The 25,485-nt window shown below is 44.1% G+C and overlaps 8 protein-coding genes across 8 annotated transcripts; 4 read left to right on the top strand and 4 right to left on the bottom strand.

Annotated features, from left to right (window-relative positions):
- Nucleotides 1-440: 440 nt before the first annotated feature.
- Nucleotides 441-1,065, top strand: L203_102486 (uncharacterized protein; the record flags this gene model as incomplete). Its single annotated transcript, XM_066211911.1, has 2 exons — nucleotides 441-547; nucleotides 591-1,065. 2 exons carry the CDS (start codon nucleotides 441-443, stop codon nucleotides 1,063-1,065), a joined length of 582 nt encoding a protein of 193 aa, XP_066068008.1.
- A 585-nt stretch (nucleotides 1,066-1,650) lies between these two features.
- L203_102487 (uncharacterized protein) lies at nucleotides 1,651-4,899 on the bottom strand (the record flags this gene model as incomplete). The annotated part of the gene is made up of 8 exons (XM_066211912.1): nucleotides 1,651-1,711; nucleotides 1,768-2,359; nucleotides 2,412-2,517; nucleotides 2,577-3,043; nucleotides 3,091-3,210; nucleotides 3,269-4,194; nucleotides 4,244-4,388; nucleotides 4,803-4,899. 8 exons carry the CDS (start codon nucleotides 4,897-4,899, stop codon nucleotides 1,651-1,653), a joined length of 2,514 nt encoding a protein of 837 aa, XP_066068009.1.
- A 701-nt stretch (nucleotides 4,900-5,600) lies between these two features.
- On the top strand, nucleotides 5,601-9,007 carry L203_102488 (uncharacterized protein; the record flags this gene model as incomplete). The annotated part of the gene is made up of 17 exons (XM_066211913.1): nucleotides 5,601-5,731; nucleotides 5,777-5,802; nucleotides 5,853-6,017; nucleotides 6,063-6,268; nucleotides 6,330-6,482; nucleotides 6,537-6,651; nucleotides 6,708-6,799; nucleotides 6,848-6,925; nucleotides 6,975-7,082; nucleotides 7,132-7,349; nucleotides 7,402-7,575; nucleotides 7,628-7,726; nucleotides 7,776-7,857; nucleotides 7,909-8,050; nucleotides 8,106-8,488; nucleotides 8,538-8,602; nucleotides 8,653-9,007. 17 exons carry the CDS (start codon nucleotides 5,601-5,603, stop codon nucleotides 9,005-9,007), a joined length of 2,592 nt encoding a protein of 863 aa, XP_066068010.1.
- Nucleotides 9,008-9,266: 259 nt separating this feature from the next.
- Nucleotides 9,267-12,197, bottom strand: L203_102489 (uncharacterized protein; the record flags this gene model as incomplete). Its single annotated transcript, XM_066211914.1, has 5 exons — nucleotides 9,267-9,838; nucleotides 10,115-10,872; nucleotides 10,927-11,379; nucleotides 11,434-11,655; nucleotides 11,704-12,197. 5 exons carry the CDS (start codon nucleotides 12,195-12,197, stop codon nucleotides 9,267-9,269), a joined length of 2,499 nt encoding a protein of 832 aa, XP_066068011.1.
- A 339-nt stretch (nucleotides 12,198-12,536) lies between these two features.
- L203_102490 (uncharacterized protein) lies at nucleotides 12,537-13,759 on the bottom strand (the record flags this gene model as incomplete). Its single annotated transcript, XM_066211915.1, has 9 exons — nucleotides 12,537-12,644; nucleotides 12,697-12,782; nucleotides 12,835-12,970; nucleotides 13,026-13,058; nucleotides 13,116-13,146; nucleotides 13,200-13,287; nucleotides 13,362-13,488; nucleotides 13,584-13,648; nucleotides 13,723-13,759. 9 exons carry the CDS (start codon nucleotides 13,757-13,759, stop codon nucleotides 12,537-12,539), a joined length of 711 nt encoding a protein of 236 aa, XP_066068012.1.
- A 440-nt stretch (nucleotides 13,760-14,199) lies between these two features.
- On the bottom strand, nucleotides 14,200-16,953 carry L203_102491 (uncharacterized protein; the record flags this gene model as incomplete). The annotated part of the gene is made up of 2 exons (XM_066211916.1): nucleotides 14,200-16,810; nucleotides 16,865-16,953. 2 exons carry the CDS (start codon nucleotides 16,951-16,953, stop codon nucleotides 14,200-14,202), a joined length of 2,700 nt encoding a protein of 899 aa, XP_066068013.1.
- A 1,903-nt stretch (nucleotides 16,954-18,856) lies between these two features.
- On the top strand, nucleotides 18,857-19,164 carry L203_102492 (uncharacterized protein; the record flags this gene model as incomplete). Its single annotated transcript, XM_066211917.1, has 2 exons — nucleotides 18,857-19,037; nucleotides 19,091-19,164. 2 exons carry the CDS (start codon nucleotides 18,857-18,859, stop codon nucleotides 19,162-19,164), a joined length of 255 nt encoding a protein of 84 aa, XP_066068014.1.
- A 135-nt stretch (nucleotides 19,165-19,299) lies between these two features.
- Nucleotides 19,300-19,665, top strand: L203_102493 (uncharacterized protein; the record flags this gene model as incomplete). Its single annotated transcript, XM_066211918.1, has 1 exon — nucleotides 19,300-19,665. One exon carries the CDS (start codon nucleotides 19,300-19,302, stop codon nucleotides 19,663-19,665), a length of 366 nt encoding a protein of 121 aa, XP_066068015.1.
- Nucleotides 19,666-25,485: the final 5,820 nt, after the last annotated feature.

Raw genomic sequence — 25,485 nt, forward strand, 5'->3', positions numbered from 1 at the left:
GTTGAAGGATAATGATATATAAAGAGTAGATTCATTCCATAGATTCTCTAGGGAATCAATATTAATTAGCTGTCTTAAAGAGTTAGTCATTATAAGTCGTCCCAAGGAAGCCCCCCAGAACACCCCAATTGTGACAGCAAATCGATAAAAACATATGCAAAAAAGATAGATTTAAGAGAACTATGTATAATAAAGATGAAACAAAAAGAATTGTCCCTAAGCTGATTCGAACAACTGTTTCCCCAGCACTGTAGTATTCAGACCACAACGGAGCGTCCTGACCGAACTAGACGATAGAGACAAACCGTTGATTGAAGATGTTTACATATATATCAAAACAAATGCAATTCATTTATCAATTCTGTCTTGTTTGACTGCATTCGGCATCTTCAACTTTTTAAAAGTCAGTAATATATTTTTACCAACTCCAACTTTTGATCATGCCTGGTTTCATCTTGGGCACAGGATCTGGTGTATTAGCTGCCGCTGCTATATACTATACTCTCTCAACACATTTGAAAACGAATACCACAACTTTGCGCTCAGAGTATGTCCATCTCTATGCCGCAAGTCCAGGCTGATTTCTGTAGGATACGTTCCTCTGCAAATCTTCTCAACATATCGTTTGATCCTTCCATACCACCAGCCGCTGCTGCTCTCATTGGCCCTTCTTCAGCTTTTTCTTCTCCTCCCTTCTCTCTGATACTTCGACAGAGATGGAACGATACTCTCTCATCCCTTGTGGACAGCGTACGCGGGACAGACTGGGGAACTATTGGGAAAGAAATCGTTGAAGTGAGCAAGAGTGTCGTTGACCGACTCGGGGAAACCGGTGCCATACAAAAGACAGAAAAGACAGTCAACAACGTTGTGGATGCTGTGAAGGAAAATGCTTCTGGTTTTGTCAAACCAGCAACAAACTTGGGAGATTTAGAGCAAGCGGTAACAGATGTAAAGACAAGTCTTGAAGATATTGACTTACACAAGGACAAAGTTGGGACGGTGGGAGGTGTGCAAGAGCAGTTGAGAAAGAAAGTCCAAGAAGCCAAGGGAAGGATGGTTTAAGGCTAGTTACAAGGGCATGCATCTACAAGTTGCCCTACCAAGCCAACGTATGTTTGTGCCGCTGATGATTCTGCGCCAATCTGGCATTCAAAGCAAGTCATTTCCTGAATCTATGTTTATTGACGGTTTTATCACTTTCTGGCTTGACAATGACCAAGAAACTGAATGAAATTTGCAGCCAGCAACAACTTTTTCAGCGATATCTGGTAGTTTGAGATGCTAGCAGATAACCGTCACCACACCACAATCCTTCAAGAGTTCCAGCAAGTACAACATCTTTTGTTTAGCGTTTCAACGTTTTCCATGTCTGGTTACTGCCTCTTGGGATCAAGTTTCTTGAATGAGGATAATGAACTATGAATGATTAGTCTGTGCCAGCGAAACTTTCACTCATATTCATATCTGAGTCAAGAGTCCCGGATACAATGGATCTAAAAAATGCAAGTATTGAATGATTTCCTTCAATTCGACAATTGTTATACATGCTCTGGTGAGCAAACGACTACACTTTTTCTTTCGTTATGATAAGAAGGATGCCCGAAAGGTTTGAATTATGCGCAAATGCTGTCAATGATCCGTATAGAGCTATATCGGTCTTGAAACGTCCATGCTATGAGCAAACATACAATTACTCCCAAATCTACATCTTGATATGCATATCAGCGTACATTCAAAGCGAGCCAAAGTAATATAAATACTCACTCTCCTTGGGCCCACCACTGACACGTTTTTGATCCTTTCTTGCCAGGCTTCCAAACACCTCCCTTCTTCTTGCTGGAACCTTTCTTTTGCGGATCGTCTTGCTCATCCCAACGTCGTTCCTGCTGTTGCTGTTGTCCGTGGTTGATGGTCGGCCCTCCCACCGGCTGCTGACCATAGAAAGTGTCATAAGGGCCAGGAGGCAGAGGATTGAAACCTGGTATTTGAGCGGATGCATAGGGATGTGGCGGATGATTGAACTGATATGGATATTGTCCAATTGGAGGCTGGTTTGCCATTGGCTGCGCTGTACCTGCGCTTTGGAGAGGTATGTTGGATAAATTAGCTAGAAGAACGCTAATATCCGGTTTTGGATCAGGAGGAGCAATGAGTTCAGGCTCAACGGATACAAGTGTGGCAATCATGAGACGGGTATTATTGTCTTGTGCAGCGACAAGACGAACATCACTCTCTGAGGGATCCGGTATTTGCTGCCGGGGTAGATAATGAACAGCCAAAGTACCTCTTTCGCGCTCCTTCTGTTCTTTAGCTGCTTCTGTCTCAACCAGAGGATAAGCCAGCTCATCCATATATGCTGTAAAACAAAGATTAATATCTGATCCTAAGCCCAGGGTAATGAAACTCACGATCAGGATCATACCAATCAATTTCTCCACGATTACTGTTCCTTGCCAGCATCGCGCCTTCTTGCTTATCAAGCTCATGCGCATTCATGCCAGGACCAAAGCTCTTCTAATGATAGACCATTCATCAACATCTTGGATCCTTGTACAAAACCTCACAACACTCACCATTTCCTTCTCACTAGGATCAGGAACAAACTCTCGCACCTGTACCAAGTCCGCATCTGTCTTCCAAGTTACCGATCTGATTAAGCGTCCACTTTTGGTATATCTTGGTGAAGATGTCTCTGGCTTGACCTCTACATTTTGAGAGGACGAAGCACCAGGGTTGTTTTGCAACTTTGCCAAGAGGTTGCTCACAGAGAAAGCTGGTTTAGTAGGTTCTGTGATTGGAGGTTTGACAGCTTGTTTAGGCTTGGGCTTAGCGACTGTTGATGAAGGCGCCGTTGGCTTGAAGAAAGACATATCAGATACCATAGACGCCGAAGTAGGTTTGATGGGAGCTTTGGCAGGCAGAGGCGGCTTGGTCAATGTTTTGTTATTGGAAGTAGAGGTAGACGGGCGTTTGGACAAAGGTTCTTCCTTAACTTTGATGCTATCCTTGTCAACTTGATCCACTTTACGCTTTCCAGCTGCTAAAGAGAAATTAGGATGATAGTTTTAAATCTACGAAGCTACTCACCTCCAGACCCACTTGCTTGATCATTTTTAGCTTCCTCAGCATCTAAACGTCTGCCGACAGCCAGTATAAACTTGCTGTATCTTTGAAATGCTGCCAGAATATCTCCAGCGCTTGCAAGATCTGCCATGAATATAATCAATACTTTGCACTAAACCATAGAAATATCTTGTTTACTCACTTTTCTCTTTTGCCGTATTGGCAAGAAGTCGCGCAACCTTTGCAATATCTGAATTTTTTGCGCGTTCCAAAGACATCTCAGTCCTGGCAAGGACTTGCAACATGGGTTCTATAACCTTTTCCCATGTTTCAGGGTCCTTTCGTGCCTGTCTCAACCATTTAAGCCATAGAAAAAGATACTTTTCATTATCCGCCATTTTTGCAAGATACTCTTTCGTTGCATGATCTCTGAGTTGACATAGTATCTCTCTCAATTCATCTGGCTTGGGAATAAAGAGCGGAGGTTCATCAACATTTGGGCCGCGCATGCGAAGGTTTTTGAAGAGCTCGCCAGGGCTCTTCTTCAAACTCTCTGGTGTGATCAAACGACGGATATCTGTCATTGTCATAGTGGTATCGGAAATAGGTTGAGGCAGATTCATCTTGACATCGGATGAAGAATGCTTATCACTCTTGACCTTGCCTTGCACAGGATTTACAACGGGCAGTGGAGTAGTCGTTGCAAATGGTTGCGATTTTGTAACATTTGGCAGAAACTGGCTTGGTTCTGAAGCAGGCAACAGATAGGTGTCAAGCCTGCCCTGGACAGGAGCAGATGAAAATGAAGGTCCGTCTGACCTGACACTTTGATGCAGCTGAGAGAGGTTGATCGGCGGCGTCTCATCATCAGGAGACTTTGAGAGATCAATTACTTGTATGTTCTCCGGCGCCTGGAACTGCTCGTCCGCCAAGTTTGGAGGTATACTAAAACCTGAGTGTTTCAGACCGGCCAAAGACGAAACAGAGGAAGACCTTTCAGGTTGCTGATACTGTTGCAACTGCTGTTCAACAGAGACAGACAGACGATGAGAGCTATAGAATTGCTCAGACAAAGCGCTTTGGTTATGTGCTACGTCTGACGGATTGACAGACGTTAAATCACGAGAACTGTACAGCATGTTAATGCCAAGAGCCATCGACCACTATACAAACTTACACGACAGGATTAATAAAAGGCGACGGCTGATTGAGCAGCTTGGGATTAATAGAGCGGGGAGGTTCAGCAATTCCTTGCATCGACGCTGGCCAATACCCATAGGCATCACCTTGTGGTCCCACCGCAGGAAAATGTCCATTTTCAACTATGTACAACACAACATCAGCTCCTTCTCCTTTGCTTCGCATCCCATCCACAGCCACCCAACCAGACCCGATCCTTTCTCCATTACCAAGTCAAAGGTAAACAAAGTCACGTGACCACAGCCAAACACAGTACAACGGAATCAAATTCCGCTACACCCAAAGTCCCTGACCCTGACGCACACTTGGATTGTTTGCACTTAGCAAAAGCTGCAAACACAATCGGCTCAGGCAGTCGCAACGAAAGCGTCGATATTCAGCACAGTCTGGCGGTGCAGACAGCAAGAACACTGGCAGTCAACAGGGATCATTTACATAACAAAAGCTCAAAGACAAAATGTCTACATCTTCCTTTCACGGTGGATTGTCACCTGTACTGCAGCAGCAATCATTCACAGGGACTTGGTCCCACTTACCTTGTCCGAGAAATGATCCTTGGTTGTGTTGTTGAGTTCGCTGGCCGGGCAGATTGGCGCGCTCGTACATTTGCATAAAGAGTTCTTGTTCCTTCATTTGTATATCCGGAGAACTGGCGTACATGCCGTGGCTAGCCCTTATGCGGTCCCATGTAGCAACATTGAAAGGTTGTTCAGACATCATCAACGAGACCATGAATCTGTAGAAGTGCCCGGGACGATGGTACGGTGGCTTGGCTAGCTGTAAATAGAGATGGATTAGCACATGTTTAACGTAACGGGTCATCGCCACTGTAATGTTAAGAGCGTACCGTAAAAGGAAAATAGACTCAGCGGCTGAACAGTCGTCTAAAAATCAAACGGGTTGTATGGCAGCAGATTACAGTAAAGACATCAATTTGAATCGTACTATATACTCTGCTCGTTTGCACCTCAATGTGCCGCTTCCTACAAGATTCTCTGCGTCTTTTATCAATATTTATTTAGAGCCTACGTTGCAATCTCAAAAGTTGCGTGGTGACGCCGGGAGAGAGAGCCTAGTTATCAACGGGACGAGAGCTCCAGGACGTCTAGACTGGTTTTCTATAATAATAAAAAAGACAAAATGGTAAGATGGAAAGAAGAAAGAGAAAACAAAAGAAACGTGGGAGCTGAGGCCAGGTTTGCGGGAGAAATTGGAGAAAATGCAATTTTTCTGCGCGTGGTCAACACGTGCCAGACACGTGCAAAGATATTTGGTCCCTCATTTTTGAATGATCATTCAAAATGTTGATATTGAAAAGATTGTTGGTTTTTAAAATGTCTTTTCCATTATTGTCTTCAAATTCGGGACAAGGCGAAGCGGACGGAGAGACTTCCAGTGATCAGCGGCATGTCTTATTGCAGACCGAGGTTAAGCATGATGAGGAGGAAGACCTGGATTTGATAAGGTTAGTGAGTGGAAGTTGCAGATGTTTGTACTGAGATGGTTTTAGGCGATATGAGGATTTCAGTACGGTTGGTGGGTACAATGGGCCATGGTATGAAACTGGCAAATTGACAACTGGTTAGATTGGATTGAAGATTCGTTACGTGAAAGAACTATCCGACATAAAGCACCGACCAGTCAACTTTTGATTCGACTTGATGGTACAGAGGGCATTCTGGGGTATCTGTGGAGGCTACTGCGTCGTACTGTTAACGATGCCGAAGCATGGCTGGTGACATCGCTCGTTGGTGAGTCTGGTACTTTGACTGTGAATATGGTTTGATACTTCCAAGGGGTCGCTATTGGTATAAGCGCGGCCATGATTTCAATCGTTACGCAATGGATGTCTGATATCAAGCTTGGTCACTGTTCCACTGGGTGGTGGCTGTCAAGAAAGTTTTGTTGTCTTGAGATTGCGGGGGAAATGGAATCATGTGCGGAATGGAGAAGTTGGGGAGGTATAGAGCCTGTTAGTTGTCTTGTCTATATCTCTTTTGCAGTACGTTATCCCAGGTCTATAGCCCTTTAACGGGGAGAGTCTATGTGCTGATTTGTAGCAGGCAGGCTTTGCGTTTTCGGCTGCATATTTAGTCAAAAACTTTGCCCCTTACTCCGCAGGATCAGGTATATCTGAAATTAAATGCATACTGGGCGGGTTCATCATCAAGGGGTTTCTCAGCTTAGAGACTTTTTTGATCAAGGGATTAACCTTGGTGAGTTGGTGGAGTTGAATACTGAACATAAGCATACTAAACCAGACCTATTAGCCCCTTGCTATTGCTTCTGGCTTGGCACTTGGGAAGGAGGGTCCTTCTGTTCATGTGGCTTGTAGTATCGGTAACGTTGTTGCCAGATTATTCAGCCGGTATGACCGAAGTCATCGTGAGTTATTCGAGCTTTTGAATATCAGACCTTCCTGATAACCTTGTCGAACCCAGTCAAAATGCGTGAGATTGTGACTGCATCGAGTGCGGCGGGTGTGGCAGTGGCGTTTGGTTCACCCATCGGTGGAGTGCTATTCTCAATTGAAGTAAGCAAGTTTTCACGCCAAGATCCAATTGCTCAAGTATTCTCACAGGAAATGAATCAAAACTACTCTAATCGAACCATGTTGCGAAGTTTTGTTTGCGCACTGGTGGCTACCTTTACATTAGCTGTTAGCTTCTCTATCCTTTGCTAAACCAACAACAACTGACCATCTTCAGTGGGTGGATCCATTTCGGACAGGCAAACTGGTTCTTTTCAATGTTTCTTACGATCGCGACTGGCACTACTTTGAAATTCCTGCTTATGTTCTGATTGGGATATTTGGAGCAAGTTGATTGACTTTTATTTGAATATATATTCTAACTTCTCCAAAAGGGTCTTTATGGTGCTTTTGTCATCAAGTTCAATCTTCAAGTGGCTGCCTTTAGAAGACAACATCTCAGCCAACTTGGTATCTCTGAGGCTGTCACACTCGCTATACTCACTGCAGTTGTTGGATATTTCAACCGATTTTTGAAGATTGATATGACTGAAATGCTATCAGTGTTGTTTCGAGAATGCGAAGGTGGAGGTGATCACGACGGTCTCTGTCAGTCAGTACCTCAATCTCGTACAATTGGTTTCTACATGCTGATATTCAATTAGATCATCATTTCAGTGGCGCATGGTCAATTCGTTACTTCTTGCAACAATCATTCGTACTATTTGCATCATCTTCTCGTACGGATGTAAAGTTCCGGCTGGTATCTTTGTTCCTTCCATGGCTGTCGGTGCTACTTTTGGCAGAATGATTGGCATATTAGTCAAGGCTATGCATACGTGGGTTCCTTCTCTCATCGTTATCAGAAGAACTATACCGACAACAGAGTAGTTCCTATCCTACGGCTCCTTGGTTTGTTTCTTGTGCTCCAGATGCCCCTTGCATCACACCGGGCACTTACGCCTTTCTCGGTGCAGCAGCAGCACTAGGGTGAGCCTAAGACTCATGTTCGCCTTCCCCGCTAACAAGTTAAACCTAGCGGTATCACCAGGATAACCGTGACGGTTGTTGTCATCATGTTTGAGTTGACAGGTGCTCTAACATACCTGCTTCCAACCATGGTATGGTCCACTTCGTGCTTAAATTGATAACAACGCTGATTTATGTCATAGATTGTAGTTCTTGTAACTAAAGCAATCGGCGACCAATTTGGAGGTGGTGGAATTGCTGGGCAAATGATAAGGTTCAATGGCTATCCTTTTCTGGGGAAAACAGACAAAGAAGATTTAACGGATCAGGCGTTCATCAAACCTAGTAGGTCGAATCTGGCTCCGAATTCGCATTCATTGATAAACTTACCTTATTCAAGTCGAACATGTAATGAGGAAGAATCTTGTTATTATGATAGCGTCTGGGATGCCCTTGAAACGTTTGACCGAAGTTGTTCAAGATACCAATTACCAGGGATTCCCTGTAGTCAAAAGCGACACAGACCGGACAGTTATTGGATTCGTGCGTAAGAATGAGCTCCGTTTTGCCATCGAAAAAATCCGACGTCTACGTGGTTTGTCTCCTTCTGCCATCTGCACTTTTCAGTATACCCCATCGGTTCCAGAAAACCTTCAAGAGCTTTTACAAAAGCCAGATATCGTAATTCCTTCGCGACAGAGTAAAAAACGGTCAATCGCGCAAAACGGGACTGAAAGCGGAGATGCAGTAGAGCGAATTGATTTCGGTCAGTTTGTCGAAGAGGTAAGTGACAATTATATAACTTACATTTTGGGTGCTCACAATATGTTAGACTGTCTTGACTGTATCTTCTAGAATGCCATTGGAACTAGTAATGCAACTTTTCAGACGCATGGGGTTAGGACTATTCCGCATTCAAGGCGAATGTTCTGCTAACTTACAAACAGCCCGCGAGTCATTCTAGTCGCTGAGCAAGGTCAACTTGTCGGTCTCGTCACTGTCAAAGATGTCCTACGTCACGAGGTGTCTTCTACTCATCGTAATCGCATTCGCACTCCCGTCGCCCCTTCCAATCCAAATTACAGACATTCAGTTGACTCCAATGAGTGGGATAATGACTGGACTAACGTAGATGATTTTACAGGCCATGGACTAGAGATTATCATGGAGAAAGGGTTTGAATGGGCAAGGTCGAGAGCGATTTGGATTCATGGAGTAGCCATCGAGGTGTATAGACGTATAAGAGGACAAAATAATTCACAAATGCCCTTCGATTATGAGTTGAACGAAGAACTGACTTGATTATACTATTCCATTGGGTTTTTTGCTGTGTATGAATTAGAAGGTTCAAAACGCGACGTTTGCTCAAGACGATTCTCAATGATGGGTGATGATATTATCTAGGTTAAGTAGCATTTTGTTTGCAAGCATTTGCCATACGACGCTACAATCCTTGCATGCTTTTCCATATCAAGTTTAAATTACTAAGCCAACTAGTACAAGATGTCAATTGAATGGATGTCAAAAAATCTAATCAAAATTAGAAAACACTTTTAAGTGCCTAAACAATTTCATAGCCCTTTTCTTCTTCATCGTCTACTTCTTCTACAGTAACATGATGAAACTGCTGATAAGTTGATTGAGGAACTTGTTTGGAATGAGTATCCAACTGATGTTCTCCAATGAAATTCTCGGTTTGAGCCTCGGGAATCGTTTCCTTATGGTCAGTGTAGGAGACCTGTTGTTTGTCCTCAGTGGGAGGGACAGAATGGCTGGTCTCATTTCCAAGAACGTGATGAACGATTTCAGCATAAGTGAGATGATGGCTAACAATAGGACTTGGACCAGTTGGTTCTTTGCTATCGATTACCTGGGAGTCCTGAGTCAACTCCTCTTTGTTCTTGTTGGTCATTGTAGCTTCCTGAGTTTTCTCGGTCTTGAGAACCTCATCATGGTTTTTGGTGATACGAGGAGTGTCAGAGGTCTCTTGCTTCATTTTTAAATCTTCTTCGGAAAACGGTTTGACCTCTTGTTCGTCTGTCCTTCGAGAATCACCGGTTTTAGACTCTGAGCCGCCCCAAGCTCTCTCGTCCTCTGGCTCGCTCTCCTCGCCTCTAGATTGCCTCTCCTTCACTTGTTTCCATTTGATGTCCCTTAGCTGCTCAAGTTTGCTGATCTCTTCCTCCAGCTTGCAGATCAATTCATTTCTTCTGAGTTCTACTCCTCTTTCACCACCAGACTCAACAGAGTCAGCTTGGAGTAACAATTGAAGGAGGGCGTTGGCCTGAGCATGATACCCAGCATTGATTCGATCGAAAAGAAGGGGAGGAGGATGAGACCCTGATATTGTGTGTGCAAAAGATAGACGCGACGGGAATGTAAAAGCAGATTGCAATTCTGTAAGCTGACGCGCAATATTATCAAGAGCCACAATAGGATTGGCAGCATAAGCACTTGTCATTGGATCTCCCTGCGGCTTTTTGTCACTCTTTTCTAACTCTGAGGACTTTTCGTAAACAAAATTTTTGGTTGTAGGAATTTTTTCTCCAGAAGCCACACCCTTGCCTTTGTCTAGATTTGCACGAGACTGGTTGCAAGACTTCACTTGCTGATGTTGTTGCTTGCTATCACAGACGTCCACACAGGCATCATCACACCCAAACTTGTCAGCCATAGTTTGGAGGTTGATAAAATTGGTGTCAAGCAGAGATTGTAATAATCTGGACTCATCAATGACAGATTCAGTATCCGTCTCCAATGAGCTGTATTCAGTGGGCTTTGGTTTCTTGACATCTAACTTTTGCTCTTTGGGCGAATCATCAAGTTCAAAGACGAGACCAAATTGAGAAAGAAATTCGTTCAAGCCTTCAGGAACCTTCTTGTTGCTTGTTTGTTCTAGTGAGGATGATGCAGAAGTGTCAGAAGGTAGCTTCTCAAGGCGAAGGCCAAGGCAATGGCCAAGAAGATCATTGAAATTGCCCAAAAAAGCAACAGGTTGTGAATCGTTCGAAGAAGCAGATGGGCTAGCAGGAGCAGACTTTTCTTCGTCAACTGACACCTTTTGGGTAGTGACAGTCTTTGGTTCCAATTGGGTTTTAGTAGATATAGACGAATTTTGTGAAGGGAGATCCTTGCTGGTATCAAAAATTGACTCTCTCATTATGTTGCTAGATTGAATATCAGTGATATAGTTACTTCCAATAGATAATAAAATAACCAACCTTTCCAACGATGCGTTAGACTCTGATACCTTCTTGGAAGCTACTTGTAATCCTAAATCCAAGAGAAATTTACTCAAATCTTGTTCCACATCGTTTTCAGCATCTGTGGCGTGAGAGCTGACCTCGCGACAAGAGGAAGAGGGATCGAGATATTGATTGATAAGATTGGCAATAAAAATTTTGCTGTCTCCGAGTTGAAGAGTTGGTTGGGAGGGTGATGATGTGCTTGAGACATTCGCTCTAACTTGTGCGTTGGAAGTTTGGTCATATGTCTGATGTTTGCAAGGGCAGGCGGTCGACTTTACAGGCTCACTTATCTGCTGTCTCCCATCACAGAACCGATCAAGATTGACCTTCAAGTTCTTATGCACTGGCAGAGGCAATGCTACAGATACAGAGGCTGACCGAGGCTTAGGTCGAGTAATATCAGGGCAGGGAGTCTTTTGCAAAGAGCTGAGCAACATTAGCTTTTGATCACTTCACTGATATGGGTCGTGAAATACTAACTTTTTTCCTGTCCTAGACTCAGCCATAAGACGAATAGGTTGGCCGCGAACGATAGGGGTCTTTGAAGGCATTGTGAATGGACGATGACAACACTGGTCATGTTCTTCAGACTCAAATTCAATTTCAGGTGAAAACCTAACGCCAAATATAGCACCAGGCAAGCTGTCAATTTCATGGAGTACTCTCTCCCCAGAAGCTTTAGAGTTTGTGTAATAATTATACCTGTAAAATGATCAATTTATGGCATTATAGTGAGTCGATACTACCAACCTGCTCAGATGCCTCATTGCATGCTGCCTCTGTGCCTCTTTTGAAGCTCTCAATTCAGCCACCCTCTTTTCAACAATTTTTGCGTAATTCGCTCTCCTCTTGTTCGCTTCTCGTATACGAGCCTCGAGAATTTGTCGATAGGCGAGTTCTCGAGCAATAACCCTTTCATTAATTTTGGCCCGCCATTCAGCCTCCACTTGGACACGGAGGGCTGTTTCTCGAGCACGAGTGGCTTCCAGTTCTTGACGGTAACGGCGAATGGCCTGTAGACGGTCATAGACAGCGCGTTCCTCCTCGTCAATGGAAGAGTCAGGCAGGCCAGACTGACCGCCACGGTAAGTGGCAAACGGATGAAGCTGATGAGCAGGAGATGACACAAGGTGAGACGGAGGGGAAGACGGAGTAGAGGTGACAAAGACATTAATAGGCATGTTACCAAGAGCTGGCTGTGAAATGACCGGGTGGCCACAATAATACGTTGGATAGTAAGCCATGATTAGTTGTAGAAATCAGATGGGAATAGAGATGCAAATTGATATTTGTCAGCCTTTTATACGTTTTTGCCACTCAGCTGAGTCAACCAGTCATTTCATAAGCAACGCGCGTCTTGTGGAATCTTGTGGATCGGCACAGAATGAAAAAGAATAAAAGAAAAAGGAAAGTAGCATTTTGCGGAGATCACCGAACATTACATAATAATCTTTTGACCGTCGGCCATGAGCAGTGGTGACCAATGTTATGGAAAGTACATCTTAAAGACAAAAATATGACTGATACAATCTGGCCAGGCCATCCAAGTATCATACGAGTTCGCTGCATCCAGCATACATAACCTACTCTCTCCTAGGGCCCACTTTGGATGCCACAAACTCTCTAACTTTTTTCTGCTCTTGACCACCCACTCCTTCAATTTCCTCTGGCACTTGGCCCTCAGAGTTGGTCTTTAAATGCATTAAGCTATTAGACGACATCTGATTGATGGTTGTTACTCACTCTTTCTCGGTCAGCTCCAGCTTCAATGAGGACTACCGCCGCATCACCATGCCCGCTCTCCATGGCTAAATGTAAAGGTGTATTGCCTACATTGGATCCGCTCTCAGTAGGAAAAGACAGACAGATGTCAGAACATACCTGCTCGATCTGCAGTATTTAATCTTGTTTTGGGTCGGCCCTCTGGTGGGTTTAAAAGAAGCTGCAGAAAAGCATTGTTGCCAGTAGTGGCTGCTCGATGGAGGGGGTGTTGTGAAGCTCGGTCTTTGGCATTGATCTATAGTTGATACATTGTAAGCACCGCCAGAAGATTGGATTGCCAAAAGACCCACATCAGCGCCATGTTGTATTAGTCGACGACCAATCTTGAGACGTATCAGCAATCATTATTCTCTCTTTCATGTCATTGCACAACGGCTCACAGCAACATAACCTCTGGAGGCAGCATAATGTCTAAGCTGTCTGTCAGTAATATATTCATGTAACTCTAGTTTATATCAGCTTACAGAGCTGTTTGCCCCTTTTCATTTATAGCATCGACCTTGGCACCGACGCTTATCAATTCACGCACCACTTCATCGTGTCCCGATGCAGCTGTCAGAGCCATTAACGTCAATATTATGGGCTTTTCCGTCTTGCAGAATTTGCGATAAAGGAGAGAATCGTACAGGCAATCATTAGAGCTGTCCATCCCATCGAGTCTTTAGCTTCTAGATCAGGATGATAGTTGAGCAAGAGCTGCAGCATGGAGAGATTTGGTGTAGTAGCAGACCAGTGGAGAGCAGTACGGCCGTCCTATATTGATCATGTTTCACCATTAAAATGAGAAAGAAAGAAAAGTCAGTCTTGATCAATCAGTCTGTAAGACGCAAGATCAAAAGTTCACATACCTCGTCCTTCGAGTTGATCAGCGTAGGATCATCATTTAATATTGACCGGACCAAACCGATCTGGCCTGCCAATAAGTCATTAGATTGTGAAAATTTGGGTAGGACGGGGGAAAGCAAGAGAATGTTGCCAGTAACATACCTTCGAGGGAGGCTTTCTGAATGCTGAAGCTAGACATTGACTCTGCTGGCAGGCGTTTAGTGCTAGTTTATAATGGCAATGGGATGGATGAGTAATTGTTAGAGGAATTTAAACTGGATTTCATTTGACGAAGAAAGAATGAAGATACTATTAATGACATTATGAGACCAAGATTCGTCATTGCCTCCACCTCCACCTGCTACGTTTGTTATCAACTTAGAAACGAAATAGTCCAGTAAAAATTGTATGAGGCATGTATGAGAGTGCATTCAGTATCACAATTAATAAAACAACAACTCTCAGCATTTAATGATACGATCCACCGTTTGCTTCTATTACACACTTTTGACGTTACTTTGCTATTGATGGCAAATTGAAAACATGAATACCGATCCGAAACTGTTATAGTTATATATAGAGAAAAAAGACACCTTGATGAAAACGCCTATACCACATAATGATTCGTTCCTTACCACCTTATCGTTCTTCCAATTCTTCCATTTCTTCGTTAACGTCAAGGTCTGGTATTCCTAGTCCAGTCCTTGAGCTAGATCTTATACTGCTGAGCTTGTTTGCGCTCATCGACCTCCTGTGACCACCGCTACAAGGCGATGGACTCAACGGATGAGCTCCTAATAAAGAATGTGTCCAACGTGGTGATGATGCAGAGAGCCCATTCTCGCGGTCACCTGCGCCATTTGGTCCAGAGCTTGGTTGGCGATGCAAACCAGAGGCATGCGAATGATGGGTTGACGGACCAGCTGAATGAGGTGCGTGGCCTTTACTCAGCTCACGAAAGAAATCGGCGCGTGAGGGCACATATATCAGTTCTAACGGACCTCCGGTGTTGCTGACGCTGCGAGGGTTTGCTCTGAGAACAGGAGTATTTTCGGTGAGCATTCCTGAGGAAACACGAGACCTGCCATTTCCGTTGAGAGGTGTAAGGCCAAAGAGGGAAGGTTGACCTATATTGAAATCCAAGTGTCGAGATGGCGTAGAGGTAACGTCGAAAGGTGTATCATTGATACGAGGAGTGGAGTAACGATCGTGTACCACGGGAGCAGGGGTCGATGGCGGCGCAACATCATCTTGAAATGTCCATATGTCTGATCCGTAAGAGAGAATCCTGCGATGACGTCTCGAATGTGGAGAGCGGTCCAGACGATTAAGCGGTGTTCGCGCATTCGAAACCTTGCCACTAGCAAACATTGGTGAAGGCGCAAGCGCAATGTGATCAATATCAGACTTGACGGCCGAGCTACGCGTATCACCATGGGAAGAGTAGCTCCGTACAGGAGTGGCATTTGATTGCGTGGGTGTACGCAAGCCAGAAGCGCTGGCATTGCAGTTTGCACACCACCAATTGGGGCCCATTTTTGCAAGGTCGTCAATCCCATTGCACAACAGATGATGCCAGGTCTTGCAAACCGCGCATGTAATTAATGAGCCTATACTTTCAGATCCTCCGCAGACACAAGCGACAACACCTGTAGGTAGAATGGGAACAGATCGAGTCCGTAATGAACTAAGCAATGCTGCTCGAGCAGATCCATCATCACCTCTTGCTCGTCTTTCACACGTTCTGTTAGGCAACAACTTGGCAACGCTCTTTCCTCTGCCTTTATCCCAATGCTTGTTAGGTCCAGACGATGCCATCAAGTAAGAGTGAATCGACTCAGAATCCTCATCTTCGCTCTCATCACTTGATGCTTCTAAATACCTCCTCAGTAAATATGCCTTTTTCTCCTCTTCTCGCCTAATCTTGTCTTTCGTACTGCCTCCCGCGAATGCCCATGGCGCTTCATGATCCGGCCACATCGGCCTGGTCTTAGTCCTGACAGAAGACGGTAAAGATTGCTTATCAGTTTCATTCCACAGTTCCTCTCCAAGCTTGATTTCTTCAACAACTGATTCCGCGCCGCTCAATTGGAGGAAGCTAAGTGCGGTATACTTTGAGACGGCGACGCGACCGAAGAGTTTGATACGAGTGCACACTAAAGGCTCGTCCGGCGGAATGCTGGAATCAGAGAAAGCTTGCAATTGCCGAGCAATCTTTTGTTCTTTTATCACGGAATCTACTCTTTCCTCCATCTCTCCAATCTCAATCTTCACAGGGCCAGGGGCGGCAGGAGTGTGAAACTGAGCTGCCGAAGTGGGCATACGGGGAGTAGTAGGTTCACTATCGCGATCTAACCACCGCATTTCTGTTTCAAGCACGTGCTTCCTCGCAACACTTGCTTTTCCATGATCGTCCATGTCGAGGGCATCAATGATAGTTGTACGTGGTGACAGCTGTGATTCCGTTGGCGATTTGGATTCCTCCAGCTCTCCGCGGGCGATGCCCAACAAACCAAGCTTGCGTCCTTCTATATGATGCCTAGTAATGACAAGAGGTCTATGAACAGATTCGTTTGCCTCATCGTCAGTGTGGACGTCTTCTTTTCTAATCGAAACTTGTTTGAGAATTTCGGGAGCCTCATCTATGGGAATCATGGTATCATTCAGTCCGGAAGTTATCATGATATCCCCTACTGCTGTGGATGGAGGAGTAATAAGCTGTGCTTGCCCTGCCTCATCTTTTCTCAACCTTTTTGATGATCTCAACGTCTCCACAGACCTTGTCCTTTTGGGGGTTCGAAGTGTTGTACCAGCGACTTTGTTGTTGGCATTTTGCTTGCCTCTTCTTTTCAGCGATAGCTCCCTTGCGTTTGCTTCGAGCTTGTACGACCTAGTCAACACTCTGGTTGTTAAAAGGGAGGAGACACCAGACGATGATCCGGTGTGTACTTGGGGTGATAACAGGCGTGATTGCGCAGCTGAACCCTCCCCATAGAATCTGGGAGATTGCCAAGAGTCTGGATACAAATAATATTCATTACTTGCGTTGGGATAAAAGCCTGATTGCGCCGGAGGCGACGATGGGTGGCGGCGATGGAGAGGCTGAGTATGAAGTGGTAAATGAGGTTCAGTTATGGGATGAGACATCTGATATGGCGAGCCAGACGAGTTCATCAAAACTGCCTGTCCTTGGTAATAGCTGGGTTCTGGCTCAACATGGTAAGGCGATCCGGTGGAGCGATTCATGATGCTAAAATGCAAAGGGTGTCAACAGTCAAGCCAGATACTTCACACCAAGACTCACTTGTCCTTTTCACGTCGCAACGATCCGCTAAAGCTTCCCAGCGTCGGATTCCAGTCCGTCATTAACTCCTGTCCTTGCAGATTAGGCATTGCTGGGTAGAAGGGTACTTGATATAAAAGCGATCCTGCCATAACAGGTTTGTAGTGTTTTTGATGATACTAGACAACATTGGTGTGAAATTAGCACAAGTACGTTTGTCAATGATCTCTCAATGGATCATAGCCAGTTGGTATATGCCAAAAGCGCCAGCACTCACTGCGTTGGGGTAGAACCACTCTGCAACGTTTCGTCGCCAATCTTTTTCGCTCCAGCCGATTGTTTATACAGCAATTTTGCTGAAACTGAGGACATACAGGGTTTGCGTACCCAGCTGATTGGTACTACTTTGCTTTAAAGCGGCACAAGATTAGAATAATGATTGAGAATCGATTAAAGATTAATGTAAATTTGCAATCAACGTGAGAAGCTGAAGAAAGGTCAATGAAACGTTTCGTCAATGGTGACACAATCCCAAATAGAGTGACAACTCTGAGCTCTTGCATGAACAGCTCAACCAACAAGTAGTTTGCCCAGCAACAACCCATAAAACTTCTAGAGAAGAGTTTAGACAGCACTTACCTTGCCAATATCCAGAGATCCTTATGAGGATACGGTTGCGCTCTTTTCCAATACGGCAACTTTTGAGAGGTTTCTTTAGGCGGGTTGTGAACGTGGGACTGGGTAGACGGAGGAGAGAGAGTATGCAGACCAAAGGTTAAATAACCTGCTGCGAAATGATAAAAGAAGATGGAAAAGAATAATGAATGCAAGTTAACAAGGTTGGAATGGAAAGGGGCCAGGGAAAAAAATCAGGGCCAGTCTTTCGGTGGAGGCCCAAAACTCAAAGTGGCACAATAAATTACTTTATGAATGTTCAATTTTCTCTTTCTCTTTCTCTTTTCCATCTCACAACGCTATATATTTGCTCCTTGCATAGCCCTATCCCTACAGGCATTGCCAAATGCTAAGCTATACACCTCCCGGATACAGCTCTGCAGCGACTGGCACATGAAACCCTCTGGGCTTGGAAGCTCCTGGATCTTTTCTTCCTCACGATATTTTCTCTTCCACTGTATGCTTTTTGTATGAGTGCTTGTGTGGTATGAAGGGCTGGAGCCATATATGAGCAGAGCCTGCAAATGAACAAGTGACGACGGTATAGTGTGTAATCAAGATCAGCTTGTATAATGCACACAAAGACCCTGTTGCATCTGCTGGAATACTATCGGCATAAGTCAAGGTCTATGGAATATTCAGGTGGGTGAGACAGCAGTTGAAATTAGTAATTTTAGGTGTATGCATCAGCTCAGAGAGGTAAGGTGGGAAGCCGGCCTGGAACTGTGTATGAGCATGGCAACGGATTTGGGAGATCTGCGTAAAGACCTTTATCTTTCTACAGTGACCGTTCCAAGCAAGTTGGGACGAAATTGAGAGACAAAACTGCATTTCCAGAGAATAAGATGAGGTGTCATGGACAGGCAGCACGAAAGCAAGTCTGTTCAAGGATGACGATGAGCGGTTTGTAAGAAAGGTTGACTCTGAGGTAGGTCTTTTCATGCCTGTGGAAATGAGAGATATATCTAATCTATCAATTTGTCTGTTGATTATATCAGTAAAACGTTTGTGGGTTATTTGAGGAATTTCGGTTATAGACAAACGACTCTGATTATATTTGACAGATCAAAAATTGTATTTGTATTCATTTCTGACTCTCATCAACCGTCACCGAATTATCTGAATACACCATGACGGCCCTCCGTGTTCTCTCTGGAACACAAGTCGTACCATTACGCTCATAACTTCACCTCAAGCAGCGCTCTCATCGCAAGCAGACGTATTTCAAGCCTTTAGTTACCAATCTTGAAGCTCCGATGCGGTTTGAAATCCTGACCCAGTCCTCATACAGACACCCCGTAGGATTAACGTGGAGTTTAAAGAAACGACAATGCCGTCATGCTCTCAAGAGCGCCTGCGGCGAATAATGGCAGTACGACCGCTTGCAAGATTGTATTTGTACTAGGACAGGGTTCCACAGGTGATATCCCAGCAAGCAAGGTTTTAATGGATGAAACGACTGGTCATATCAAGGATATCATTAACGCTCGGAAGCTGACAGCATTCCGTAACGCTTGTGGTATGTCTCAACAATTGCTTGCCAACGACTTCTCATCTGAGATGCTATTGTAGGTTCTACACTCTTCTTGTCCCGTTTTCCTGCCGAAAAAATTGCCCATTTCATACTTTTTGGTACTGGCGCTTAACGTGTCTCACATACCACGCTCTTCTTGCGCATGCATCCCTTCTCTCGGGTAACATCCAACGTCCAGTCGCGCTAATCTCGAACTGAGACTTCTGCCTTGACAATCCGTTCCGATTTTTTTTTGGTTGAAGTGTTTATGGTTCCACATTCCTCACCCTCTCAAGCACTCTCGGGCTTGGTGTCCACTGTAGATGTGAATGTCACAGCAATCTGTTCCTCAAAGTCGCCCTTCACCTTTTCCTCTATTTGTCCCAAGCTTAGTGCAAGCATGGCTATGATTGGGTCGTACAAACCCATAATGCACAAAATTGGCAATGCATTTTTGAAGAGAGCTGGTAAGGTGGTGGTGGATTCGAAGGAAGTGTATATGAAAGAGGCTGAAGAATTGATTGATGTTGGCGAAGAGGTAGCTGGCGGACAAGTATTAATAGAGTTGGGACAATTTTTGGAAGAGAGAGCCTGGAAAGATGACGCAGAAGTTTGCCAGGAGTATAAAGAATAATGTAACCAAGTCGTTATCTTCAAATGAGTGAGCAGACTAATCACTAATCCATATTTCAATACCAAAGATGCTTAAACCCCTCAACTCTAGATTAGTTTTCGTATTCAAGACGTCGCCATCGTCAAACTTGCCTATGAAGCAGCTGAGCGGAAGAACATAGGGACTGTGATGAGCGAGTATGATCTGTGATAGCTAAATGGTAGACATCTTTCTCAGCCAGGAGTCTTGCAACTTACAATCACACATAGCAGACCTTGGAACGTACAAACCACGCTGCACTCTAACCTCTAAGTTACGGTGTTACGTTTGTAAGAGCATCTTTCTTCATTATTTCTCCTGTCCCTGTCTTGTACGTTGGGTCTACACAGCTCACGAATGACTCCGTAGACTTCTCCCCACTCCCTGGTCCGCAACCTGCAGCACGCTACGGGGCTGTACCATAGTATACATCCGTACAAGTCCATCAAGCCATCCACATTCAGGTAAAGTACAAGGTGTTGATCAAGAGAATGCAAATGTTGGTTGCCTAGTATGAAAAACTCGTTTCTCGGTCAGCCGAGATTTAAGGCAATGACACGCACATCGGTTGCCCTTCTCTCCCCGGCAAACAACTTGATCATGTTTATCTGGTTCTTGTTCTGTCTTGCGTCTCTACCAAAGGCAATCTTCCCATCAGTTTTCCTAGGCTTGTCCTCGTTTTTTAAATTTCTACAATCACAGAGACAAGAAAAATTGCGTGTTGGGCGAGGTGAAAGTAAAACAGAGTGGTACTGTCCGAGATGTTATGTAAACGTCGAATCAAGGCAGCCCTCAGCCTACAGCACGTTATTTTCCCCATGCTGTTTGAAATAAAAACTGCAATAAGAGGAAATAAAAATAATTAAGACTGACAGGAGTGATTTTATCTTAATCTTCTAGTGAGTAGCGCTTTCCAACAGCAGCGCCTTTTGCGAGAACAGTAAAACGTTACATCATTCAGATAACCGTTCTATTTCTGCAATAGTATTAGCTGACTTTGAATAGAGATATTTTAGCAAACAGTTGTTGATTCGTCTGTCGAAAAATACAAAATGCTCACAGGCATGGCAAAAGCTGTTCAGTTATGACGAGGCATTATCAATATTTATTTCCAAGTTCAACCATCTTTTCTTGTTTTTGGGTATACTCTACTGTTGTTTGCTAAACAACTGGACTCGTATGATCCCAAGCAGCTTGCCAGAATGCGTATCTAGATGCTATGCATATTCGTCAATATCGTCAAGTATGCAGTGTGTCGAAAATGTAATGAGTAAACGACATAAACCCAAAAGAAAAAAAGAAAGAAAAAAAACATGAAATGCCCAAAACGTCCATCGCTAGCGTAGACATGATCCTTGATTGCTGAAAGAGCCTCCGTTTCATACTTCTAATGCCAAGTTTTCCAGTTGTTTAGTGTTGATTCAATTTAGAGAATAGTGTAGAGAAAAAAACCTTGCAATGTAAGCCGATGAGCCATGAAAGAGATGAAAACCATGTACAGTGGACTGTTGGTAGAGCAAAGATGTGCCCAAAATGTCTAAAACTGCGTTCCCAGTATTCCTCGATCTAGTGGACTAATTTGCGAAGACTCGCACTTCCCGGTTTGCCTTGATCCTCCTCGTCTGTCTCCTCTCCTCTGCCTCGCACCCTTCGTCTTTCCATGGACCAATCGCCTGTCCTTTTCTTGGGAGACACTGGACCGCGGCTATTTTCGACATCAACAATGCCCCGCCCAATCCCAGGGAGATCATGTTACGGCCTGTCCCAATTCCTCTGTAGCGCAGGTTGGTGGGTTGTTCAAGGTTTTCTAGGTTTCTAGGTTTTCTCGGTTGTCTAGGTTTTCTAGGTGATGCAGTTGTCTAGGTTTATTCTATTACAGGCCTGAGTAGTTAAAACTCAAGAACTTGCATTAATAGAAATATAAAGAAAAGAACAAAGATACAAGTAATGTAAACTATATACACCAGCCTCCACCGCCGGACATCCCTCCATCTCCGCAGGGGTTACAGTAAGACTGTAACAGTCTGACTTTCTCCCACCGAAAAATTGAAGCACTCCTGTGCGACGAACTTATCAGTACACATCGTTTACTTTACAACACTTCCCTCGAGTTTATTTTACCGTCTTTTCGGACGCCTTTTCTTCTTCCCAGTCTCAAGCTCTTCCGCTGGTCCTCCTGGCTTCTCCGGATATAGTCGATGGAATTCATCCAAGGCCACCAGTTTCTGCACTTCTTCTGAAGGCAACCAGTCGTACTGCTCCGGCCCGGTGTACCCTCTCCATTCAACTCTATACTCTACCCTCTTTCTCTGTCTTCTCGAGTCCACAATCCTCTCTACCACAAACTCTTCTTCGCCGTTAACAACAACAGGCGGCGGCGGCGGTTGTACACGGCCAGGGAGTTTATTCGGGTAGGCAGGTTCGATACGAGAGATATGAACGATCGGGCTAGTATTGACATTTGTAGGGAGGTCCAGCTTGACAGCGTTTTTGCCTACAAATGCTGTCAACTTGTACGGTCCAATGTAGCGAGCCTCCAACTTGGCAGAAGGTCTTTCTGTTGACAAGTTCTTGGTGCTCAGGAAGACCTCGCTTCCTATCTCCATTTTTGGCGCCGGTATGTGTCTTTTGTCGTATTGTTTTGCTGATCGTCTATTCGCCTGCTTTATGCACTCTTCTATTCCCTTGTACCTTTCGAATGTATTAACATCTACTCGATTTTCTTTTGCTGCTTCGAGTCTTCCTTCGATTGCGTCAATGTCGAATCGAACGTTACAGCCGTATAAGGCTTCAAATGGGGACAGTCCGGTGCTGTGGCTAGGAGAATTGTTGTAAGCAAATTCAGCCCAAGGTAAAAGATTACTCCAGTCATCCATTTGATAAGATGTATAGATACTCAAATACTGCTCAAGATGTTGGTTTGTTCTCTCAGTTTGACCATCCGTCTGAGGATGATACGGCGAAGAGTATACATTCGACATCCCTGCAAGTTTAGCAAACTCACGCCACCATTGAGAAATAAATATAGAACCTCGGTCGGATACCACCTTTTCTGGAATTCCATGTTTTGAGAAGACATGTTGGACAAAAAGCTGAGCAAGCGTAGCCGACGTAAGGCTCGTTGTGACAGGAATGAAGTGAGCCATTTTCGAGAATCGATCTACTACGACTAATACAGCATCGTAGCCCTCAGACTTGGGCAATGGGCCGATCATGTCCATCGAAATCTCTGTCCATGGACGAGATGGAACTGGTAGAGGTTGTAGTAGACCGTAAGGAGCATGCCGTTTTGGTTTATGTCGAGCACACTCATGGCATGACTTGACGTAGGCAGTAACCGTCTTTTTCATTTGATCCCAGTGATAATCCCTTTTATCATCCCAAGAGTTCGATCTCTACCGGGATGGCCAGTGAACTTTGAATCATGCCGCATACGCAAAATATCGAGTCTTGCGCCTTCATACTCTGGAACTACTATACGATCCTTGAATGTTAGTAATCCGTCTACTGTCCAGCCAACAAGTTTGCAATGATTTGTCGATGTTTGCCCATAAGGTACCATCTGAAGTCCACTAGCACGCATCTTGGCCAAGTTTTCATCGATCATGATGCCTCTGATAAGTTTTTCTCGCAATGAAAGGTTTTTCTCATTACAACTTGTGCTCACTCTGACTCCTCTAATATGCCTTTCTACTTCTTTTTCTTCATTCCACTCTTTCATCGTAGGTAACAATTGTGCGAAGCTAGATGGGTTTGTTGCTTCGTCTATTGATACGCCTTTGCCTATGTGGTAATCTGGTCTACGCGATAGAGCATCAGCAGCATCGTTTTCATGTCCTGGTCGATAATATATTTGGAAATTGAACTCAGCTAATTCATCAAGCCATCTTCCTTGTCTACGTCCTAGTTGACGCTTCTCCATAAAGTATTCGAGGTTCTTGTGATCCGTGATGATTTGAATTGGCCCTGGGCAACTTAATAGCCAAGTTCTCCATTCCTTGAGTGCATCTACGATTGCTAGTAACTCTTTTTCACCTACCGAATAACGACGTTCAGTATCAGACATAAGTCGTGACCAATAAGCCACAGCATGCTTGTGTAAAATCCCTGTTTCTGTGTTTCGAAAGTATTGAAAGGCTACCGCACCTACCGCACAATCCGACGCATCTGTTTCAAGAATGACTTGTTGGGAGTTATCGTATAATTTCATTATCGGATCAGATACAAATGCGTTTCGTAATGTTTCAAATGCTTTTTGACAATCAATATCCCATTCCCACTCAGCGTTTTTGCGTAGAAGTTTTGATAATGGTCCTGTTATGTGAGCATAGTCTTTAATGAATCTTCGACACCAACTGGAGAACCCAAGAAATTTTCTTAATTGCTTCATCGTCTTTGGAGTTGGCCAGTCTACTACTGCTTTGATCTTATCGCTGGGTAGATGTGTTTTACCGTGTGATACCTTGTGACCTAAGAATGTTATTTCTTCCTGTTCCCACTCACACTTTGTTGCGTTCACCACCAGCCTATTTTCCCACAATCGACGTAACACTTCGAAAACTAAAGCAGTAAGTTCTTTCTTTGTGTTTGCATAAACAACAATGTCATCAATATAAACCACTACTCCTTCATCCAGTAGATCCTCAAAGATATCATTGAGGAAATATTGAAAGCTTGCAGGAGCATTGCACAACCCGTCACGAACGACCAGAGAATTGTACGTACCATACCTCGTCTTCAGTGCCGCTTTGTTCTCATCTCCTTCTCTGATGCGCAACAGTTGGTATGCGCCTTTCAAGTCGAGCTTTGTGAACACATGACCCGTCTGAAGACGTTCAATTAAAGCATCTAGGCGGGGAATCGGATAACTGCTTTTTATTGTTTTGTTGTTGATTGCTCTGTAATCAGTCACCACACGGTATGGTACTTTACCTTGTTTGGGAATTAAGAAGACAGGAGCACCATAGGGTGACTGGGATTTTTGTAGATGACCACTGGCAAGTCCGTCTCTTATCCATTGTCGAAGAAAATCTTCTTCAGGACGTGACATTGGGTAAATGCCCGTTTTCTTGACTTTCGCGTTCGGGACCAATTCAATTGGCAAGTCATATTTTGCTCGAGAAGGTGGAAGTGTTTTGCTTCGGCTTTCTCTAAACAAGTCAAGAAACTCATGAAATGGCAAAGGAACAACTTGCTTAATTTCCTCTAATTCCTTTTCTTTTTCTTCTTTATTTAATTTACTTTCACCAACATTTATTATTTCATTTCTTCGTACATTCAGCATCGAATTTTTCCATTTATGTTCTGCTGTTTTAATAGCATTTACACTGGTACCGAACGAACTTGGTTTTCTAAATGTCACTGTAAGCTTGTCATAATCAATCTTCAAACCATTCTTAGCCATGAATTCGTCGCCCAACAACATTTCTGGGCCGTTGAATGCTATGATATCCGCTTGGACTTGGATGGCTGGTTCATTTGGGTGAACTTCTATCCATAATTCAGTAAAACTGAGGTTGTCGAACTGTTTTTGATGGCCATCAAGATACTTCATTATTACTTTCGTCTTATGTTGGGTAATCTTTGCTGATTTCAATAGCGCACTCGAAGGCTGAATGAAACAGCCACTGGACCCGGTATCCAATAACGCGATCACATTTTTGTACACATTTCTATCGCTACTCAGAAGCATTTTTACTTCTGGTTGCTTGTTAGTTCGTGACAATGGTAGAGATCCAGGAGAAAAAGGTGTTGATGGCTTAAGGCTTGGGAGGGAACGAGTACGTTTACTCACTTCTACAT

The sequence above is a fragment of the Cryptococcus depauperatus genome, chromosome 3 (assembly GCF_001720195.1).
Source record: "Cryptococcus depauperatus CBS 7841 chromosome 3, complete sequence".
In the NCBI taxonomy this organism is placed as follows: domain Eukaryota; kingdom Fungi; phylum Basidiomycota; class Tremellomycetes; order Tremellales; family Cryptococcaceae; genus Cryptococcus; species Cryptococcus depauperatus.